This window comes from Equus quagga, chromosome 2 (assembly GCF_021613505.1).
Source record: "Equus quagga isolate Etosha38 chromosome 2, UCLA_HA_Equagga_1.0, whole genome shotgun sequence".
NCBI lineage: Eukaryota > Metazoa > Chordata > Mammalia > Perissodactyla > Equidae > Equus > Equus quagga.
The window spans coordinates 126272120-126280537 of NC_060268.1; the positions used below are offsets into that span (position 1 = coordinate 126272120).

The 8418-nt window shown below is 45.0% G+C and overlaps 1 protein-coding gene across 1 annotated transcript in view; it reads left to right on the forward strand.

Annotated features, from left to right (window-relative positions):
- Nucleotides 1-6072: 6072 nt before the first annotated feature.
- The window catches only part of PCBD1 (pterin-4 alpha-carbinolamine dehydratase 1), a 5055-nt gene continuing 2709 nt past the window's right edge, over nucleotides 6073-8418 (forward strand). The window contains exon 1 of the mRNA XM_046651966.1: nucleotides 6073-6151. Coding sequence (XP_046507922.1) covers nucleotides 6149-6151 — 3 coding nt within the window. The 5' untranslated portion in view covers nucleotides 6073-6148. The remainder of the gene's footprint in view (nucleotides 6152-8418) is intronic.

Here is an 8418-nt window from a genome sequence, read left to right on the forward strand (position 1 = left end):
CCTACTGCAAGGCACATAGTAGTAAAGTTGGCAAAAAGGAAAGATAAGGAAAGAATACTCAGGGAAGAAAGAAAAAAAAAGAGAATAACCTATAAAGGAGCCCCTATCAGACTGTCAGCAGATTTCTCTACAGAAACCCTACAAGCTAGGAGAAAATAGAGTGACATATTCAAAGCTTTAAAGGATAAAAATCTTCAGCCAAGAATACTCTATCCAGCAAGAATTTCCTTCAGATATGAGGGAGAAATTAAATCTTTTCCAGACAAACAAAAGTTAAGGGAATTTGTAACCAAAAGCCCTCCATTACAAGAAATCCTCAAGAAGGCTCTCATACCTGAAAAAAGAAAAAAGGGAGAAAGGGGACACAAGCCACAGACTAGGGAGACCGATGGATAGAACCAGAACAGGATAGCAAATATTCAATTATAGCATTAGGGTAAAGGTAAGGAAACTACCAAAGCAAGGATGATCTTAGCACTCTAACTACCAATTAATAAGATGAGTTGGAATAAAAAATGAAAATAATTATTTAGGAGGGGAAGAGCAAAGGGTCCAAATCAGTATTGGTCAAGTAAGTAAGAGACCACCAGAGAATAGACTATATTATACACGAGATTCTAAACACAAACTTCAAGGTAGACACTAAAATAAAGTACAGAACAGAGTCACAAGTCATAAATAAGGAAAAATCTAAGAAACCCAGCATAAGAAATTGCAGTATTAAATGGGTAGACTAAAGCAAACAGGAAAAGAAACACAGGAAAACAAGATAATGAGCGACAGATTAACAGCACTAAGTCCACATGCATCAATAATCACTCTCAATGTGAACGGATTGAACTCTCCAATAAAAAGACACAGAGTGGCAAAATGGATTAAAGAACACAATCCAACAATTTGTTGCCCCCAGGAAACACACCTCAGCCCCAAGGACAAACACAGACTCAGGGTGAAGGGGTGGAGGACAATACTTCAAGCAAATAGCAAGGAAAAAAAGGCAGGTGCTGCAATTCTCATATCAGACCAAGTGGATTTCAAAATAAGACAGGTAAAGAGAGACACAGAGGGACAATATATAATGATCAAAGGGACACTTCAGCAAGAAGAAATAACGCTTATAAATATCTATGCACCCAACACAGGAGCACCAAGATTCATAAAGCAACTATTAACAGACCTAAAGGAAGATGTTAAAAACAACACAAAAATAGTAGGGGACCTCAACACCCCACTCACATCAATGGACAGATCATCCAGACAGAAAATCAACAAGGAAATAGTGGAGCTAAATGAAAAACTAAAACAATTGGACTTAATAGACATATATAGATCACTTCACCCTGAAAGAGCTGAATACACATTCTTCTCAAGTGCACATGGAACATTCTCTAGGATAGACCATATGTTGGGAAACAAGGCAAGCCTCTACAAATTTTAAAAAATTGAAATAATAACAAGCATCTTCTCAGATCATAGTGCTATAAGGCTAGAAATTAATTACAAGAAAAAAGCTGAGAAAGGCACAAAGATGTGGAGACTAAACAACACACTACTGAACACACAATGGATCATTGAAGAAATTAAAGAAGAAATAAAAAAATACCTGGAGACAAATGAAAATGATAGCATGCCATACCAACTCATATGGGATACAGCAAAAGCTGTATTAAGAGGAAAATTCATCGCAATACAGGCACATCTTAACAAACAAGAAAAATCCCAAATAAGCAACCTTAAAGCACACCTAACTGAACTAGACAAAAAAGAACAAATGAAGCCCAAAGTCAGCAGAAGGAGAGAAATAATAAAAATCAGAGCAGAAATAAATACTATTGAAATGAAAAAGGCAGTAGAAAGGATAAATGAGACAAAGAGCTGGTTTTTTGAGAAGATAAATAAAATTGACAAACCAGACTTACAAAGAAAAAAGGGAGAAAGCTCAAATAAACAAAATCAGAAATGAGCGAGGAGAAATAACAACAGACTCTGCAGAAATACAACAGATTATAAGAGAATACTACAAAAAACTATATGCCAACAGAATGGATAACCTAGAGGAAATGGATAAATTCTTGGACTCCTACAATCTCCCAAAGCTCACTCAAGAAGAGGCAGACAATTTGAACAGACCAATCACAAGGAAAGAGATTGAAACAGCAATCAAAAACATCCCAAAGAATAAAACCCCAGGACCAGATGGCTTTCCTGGGGAATTTTACCAAACTTTCAGAGAGGATTTAATACCTATCCTTTTCAAGCTATTCCAAAAAATTAGGGAAGATGGAACACTTCCTAACATATTCTATGAGGCCAACATCACGCTGATACCAAAACCTGACAAGGACACCACGAAAAAAGAGAACTACAGGCCAATATCACTGATGAACATAGATGCAAAAATTCTAAACAAAATTTTGGCAACCAGAATTCAGCAATTCATCAAAAGAATCATACATCATGATCAGGTGGGATTCATACCAGGGACACAGGGATGGTTCAACATCCACAAATCAATCAACGTGATGCACCACATCAACAAACTGAGGAATAAAAACCACATGATCATCTCAATAGATGCAGAGAAGGCATTTGACAAGATCCAACAGCCATTTATGATAAAAACTCTGAACAAAATGGTCATAGAAGGAAACTACCTCAACATAATAAAGGCCATATACGACAAACCCATAGCCAACATCATACTCAATGGGCAAAAACTGAACACCATCCCCCGAAAACAGGAATGAGACAAGGATGCCCTCTATCACCACTCTTATTTAACATAGTACTGGAGGTCCTGGCCAGAACAATCAGGCAAGAAAAATGAATAAAAGGAATCCAAATAGGGAGGGAAGAAGTGAAACTCTCGCTGTTTGCAGACGACATGATCTTATATATAGAAAACCCCAAAGAATCCATTGGAAAACTGTTAGAAGTAATCAACAACTACAGCAAAGTTTCAGGGTATAAAATCAATTTGCATAAATCAGTAGCATTTCTATACTCCAGTAATGAACCAACAGAAAAAGAACTCAAGAATACAATATCATTCACAATCACAACAAAAAGAATAAAATACCTTGGGGTAAATTTAACTAAGGAAGTGAAGGACCTATATAATGAAAATTACAAGGCCTTTCTGAGAGAAGTGGATGACGACATAAGGAGATGGAAAGACAGTCCATGTACATGGATTGGAAGAATAAACATAGTTAAAATGTCCGTTCTACCTAAAGCAATCTACAGATTCAACGCCATCCCAATCAGAATCCCAATGACATTCTTTACGGAATTAGAACAAAGAATCCTAAAATTCATATGGGGCAACAAAAGACCCTGAATTTCTAAAGCAATCCTGAGAAAAAAGAACAAAACAGGAGGCATCACAATTCCTGACTTCAAAACATACTACAAAGCTACAGTAATCAAAACAGCATGGTACTGGTACAAAAACAGGTGCACAGATCAATGGAACAGAATTGAAAGCCCAGAAATAAAACCACACATCTATGGACAGCTTATCTTTGACAAAGGAGCTGAGGGCATACAATGGAGAAAAGAAAGTCTTTTCAACAAATGGTGCTGGGAAAACTGGAAAGCCACATGTAAAAGAATGAAAATTGACCATTCTTTTTCACCATTCACCAAAATAAACTCAAAATGGATCAAAGACCTAAAGGTGAGACCTCAAACCATAAGGCTTCTGGAAGAAAACATAGGCAGTACACTCTTTGACATCAGTATTAAAAGGATCTTTTCGGACACCATGCCTTCTCAGAGAAGGGAAACAACAGAAAGAATAAACAAATGGGACTTCATCAGATTAAAGAGCTTCTTCAAGGCAAATGAAAACAGGATTGAAACAAAAAAACAACCCACTAACTGGGAAAAAATATTTGCAAGTCATATATCTTACAAAGGCTTAATATGCACAATATATAAAGAACTCTCGCAACTCAACAACAAAACATCAAACAACCCAATCAAAAAATGGGCTGGAGACATGAACAGACATTTCTCCAAAGAAGATATACTGATGGCCAATAGGCACATGAAAAGATGCTCATCATCGCTGATCATCAGGGAAATGCAAATCAAAACTACACTAAGATATCACCTTACACACATTAGAATGACAAAAATATCTAAAACTAACAGCAACAAATGTTGGAGAGGTTGCTGAGAAAAAGGAACCCTCATACACTGCTGGTGGGAGTGCAAACTGGTGCAGCCACTATGGAAAACAGTATGGAGATTCCTCAGAAAATTAAAAATAGAACTACCATACGATCCAGCCATCCCACTACTGGGTATTTATCCAAAGAGCCTGAAGTCAGCAATCCCAAAAGTCCTGTGCACCCCAATGTTTATTGCAGCACTGTCTACAATAGCCAAGACGTGGAAGCAACCTAAGTGCCCATCAACAGACGAATGGATAAAGAAGATGTGGTACATATATACATTGGAATACTACTCAGCTGCAAAACAGAACAAAATCATTCCATTTGCAATAACATGGATGGACCTTGAGAGAATTATGTTAAGCGAAATAAGCCAGTGAGAGAAGGATAATCTGTGTATGACTCCACTCATATGAGGAATTTAAAATTACAGACTAAGAACAGTTTAGTGGATACCAGGGGAAAGGTGGGGTGGGGGTGGGCACAAAGGGTGAAGTGGTGCACCTACAACACGAATGACAAACATTAATGTACAACTGAAATTTCACAAGATTGTAACCTATCAATAACTCAATTAAAAAAAAGAAACTACAAAAAAAAAATGTTTTTTAATGTTAGAGGACTTATATTACCTGACTGTCAAGATGGACAAATAGATCAATGGAACATAATAGAGAATCCACAAATAAACCTACACATTTTTAGTCAAAGATTTCTTAGTTACAACACCAAAATATCAATCTACAAAAGAAACATTTGTTAAATTGGAGTTCATCAAAATTAAGAACATTTGCTCTTTGAAAGACACTGCGAGAATGCAAAGAAAATGTTTGCAAACCATGTATCTGATAAAGTGCTTGTGTCCAGAGCAAAGAACTCTCAAAAACCAATAAGAAAATAACTCAAAATGGGCAGGAAATTTGAACAGGCAATTTATCAAAGACATACCAATGGCAAATAAGCACATGACAAGGTGTTTAATATCATTAGTCATTAAGGAAACTCAAATTAAAACCACAGTGAGATACTACTATACACCAATTAGAATGGGTGAAATTTAAAAAGGTGATCACACCCAGTAGGGGGATGCCTGTATGTTGGGGGGCGGGGGAGTGGGGGACGACGGACGGACAGACGGACGACGGGGACTGGCCCTCTCCTCCCCAGCTGGTAGGAATTCAAAACGGTACAACCGCTTTGGGAAGCAGTTTGGCAGTTTCCTAACCAGTTTTAAGCACACACCTGTCATATGACCCAGCCATTCCACTCCTCGGCATTTACCCAAGAAAAATGAAAGTATGTATCTACACAAAACCTTGTATGCAAAAGTTCATAGCACACCGTAATTATGTTGAGTGAAAGAAGTCAGACACAAAAGGAGTACGTACTGTATGATTTCCATTTACACAGAATTCTGGAAAATGCAATCCAATCTGGAGTGACCAGAAGCAGATCAATGGCTGTCTGAGGACGGAGAAGGAAACTTTTAGGGGTGATGGATATGTTCATGATCGTGATCGTGGTGACGGTGGCAGGGGAGCACACATGTCAAAACGTAGCAAATTGTACACTTTAAATACGTGCGGTTTATTGTAGGTCAATACCTCGATAAGGTAAAACACTTTATCGAAAAAAAGAAAAGTAAATGATAATCTCGCGCCCAGGGTCACGCAGCCGGCAGCGGCAGAGCACGATTCAAATGCAAGAAGTCCGCATTTGGAGCCCGCGTACTTAACCCGCGCGCCCTGTGACAACCGCACCGGCACCGAGGAAAGTGCTGGAAGAGGGCAGAGGCCGAGCGCGTCGGCCGGGGTTAAACATTACCGGTGGGCGGCCCCTCCCCCGCCGCGCTCCCCGCCCCGGGGCGGCCCGAGCGCAGCCCCGCCCGGCGGCTGCCCAGTGCGCCCGGCGCCGCGCCCGCCCCGCCGCCGCCGCCACCTGCCGCCCGCCCGCGTCTGCGCCCCGACATGGTGAGGGGGCTCGCGTGCCGCCGCGATCGGAGCAGCCCCGTTAGGAACGGGCGCGCGGGAGGGGCGGAGGAGAGGAAGGGGCCCGCGCGGGGTCCCGCCCAGGCCGGCGGCGAGGGCGGGGCGGGGGGCCAGGGGAAGGTCCCTCCGAGCCCATCGCAGAGCAGCCGCGCCCTTGGCGCGGACAGTCGGGGTGTCCCCCGCTCCCACCCCCTGGTGGCGCCCCAGGGAAAGCTGAGGCTGGGAGAGGGGCGAAGGCAGGCCCGGGGAACAGCGAGGCGGGAGCCCAGGCCTGGCCCTGCTCCCAGGCCGGTGCCCCCTCGGCGCCTGAGTGCTGCGGACGGGGGTGGGGCGGTGGGCCCGGGGCCAGGGTGGGGAGGGGCAGCATAGTGAGCCCGCAGATATCGTCCCCTTCGGTGGCACGGTTCTGCTCCATATTGGAGGTGAGGGGAAGGCTGTGTGTGTGAGTGAGAGGAGGAGATAGTGTGTGTGTTCCTCTGCGTGTCTGTGTACTGCCCCTCGCTTGCACTTCTGGGCATGGGGGCTGGCCAAGCCTTCTGTGCACCCTGTGCTGGCCCCCACCTCAGAGCGGCCCCTGGCGCCTAGTTTGAGACCTGTGCCCAGCCACGGGGACATGATTGCTCAGGATGACGCCTCCTCCCCGCTGAGCTTCCCCCCAGGAGGGTCTCGGGCCCTGTGTGCTCAGCTCTTCTTCAACCCTGCCCCCCGCTGCTCTCAGCTAGGGAGGTGACACAGGTGAGCCCCTAGGCAACAGGCAGAGGAGCTGCTAGACCCAGGTAACTCGACTAAATTGCCCATTTCTGGCCCAAAAGCATTAGGAACAGTTGGGACTGTGGTGACACCTGGGAGGGCAGGTGGCTTTTGAAGGCTGTGGCTTGGAGGGAGGGGGTGTGGTGAGTGAAGCTGACTGTGAGGGGCACTGAGGCCCCAAGGATGGGTAATCAGTAACCCCTCTGCACACTCTCCCAGGGGCGGAGGCCGTCCAGGCCTGACCTGTGATTTACTAAGCAAACACCACCCCTTCCCCCTCTCTGATCCCAGATCTCAGAGGGGCTTGTCAGTTCAGCCCCCAGCAATGAAACTTGGGAGATTCCAGAAGACTCTAAAGAGAAAGAGGGGGGCTTCCTAGGAGCTCACTGGTACCCACCCACTCCTTTCAGAGCCAGAGAACTAAGTGGGTTCTGATGCTTTGGCTGACATCTGGTCATCTGGTTGCCTGGATACATGGACCAGGCTTCTCAGCCACTGAGAAAGGGCCAGCTGTGGAACAGAGATGGGGTGGGTGCGTGATGCAGATCTCTACTGCCGGCTCCAGCCTTCCAGAGCCGAGGAGATGGACCAAGCCAGATCAGTCCCGAGGGAACAGGCTTTTCCAGGAGGGAGAAAAGATTGACTTGAGTGCTGCAACGCTTTTCCAGTCCTACCCCAGCCTGCACGGCCCCTCAGAAGCTGCTTGCCCGAGGGAATCTCTTTTTAAAAATACAGATGACATTCCTTAATAACAGTGTTCACCAAAGTGTCCCATTGGCTCCTCCTGCTGATCTCTGGAGTGGAAGTTCTTGTCCCCTTGAGTGCCACCAGGCCACCTGACTGGAGAGTGGCAGAACCCAGGCCTGGACCAGTGCTGCCAGCTCACCCCACGGCTTCCAGTCTGCGGGCTGCCTCCTGAAAGCTACACTAACCTCCCTCACGGACTCTCCCAGACCTGACTGACTGATTTTTAATGTAGCCCTCTACAGTTTGTCTTGAGTAGTTCTATTTCAGGAGCCTAAATTCTGGGATCCCTTTAAGCTCCTAGGCCTGCATCCTTCCAGAGGATGGAACTGACCTTTGCTTCCCTCTTCTCTGAGGGCTCCGCTCATGGCCTCAGCTGTGCCAGTGGCTGCCTAGAGGGCACTTTGCACAATAGGTAAATAGGATGAGGCACTAGTTTTGCCAGAAGGCCAAATTACTTCCACTTTTGGGACTTGGGCTTCCCAAGTGGACAGACTAGAAAAGAATGCAGAAATCTGAGAAGCCTAGGCCTGGCAGCTGGGAACCAGAGGCTGCATGGGAGCGTGACAGAGGACCCACTGGGAGGTAGTGCCAGTAGTTGTCAACTGCAGTGTGGCTAAGAATTGCCTGGAACATGTTTTAAGTGCTAATTCCTTTGCCCGGCCCCAGGCATGCAGATGCACAGACCACGTTGAGAACGATGCCTGTGCTCTCACTGACAGGTTGCGGGGGGGGGGGGGGGGGGGGGGGGGGGG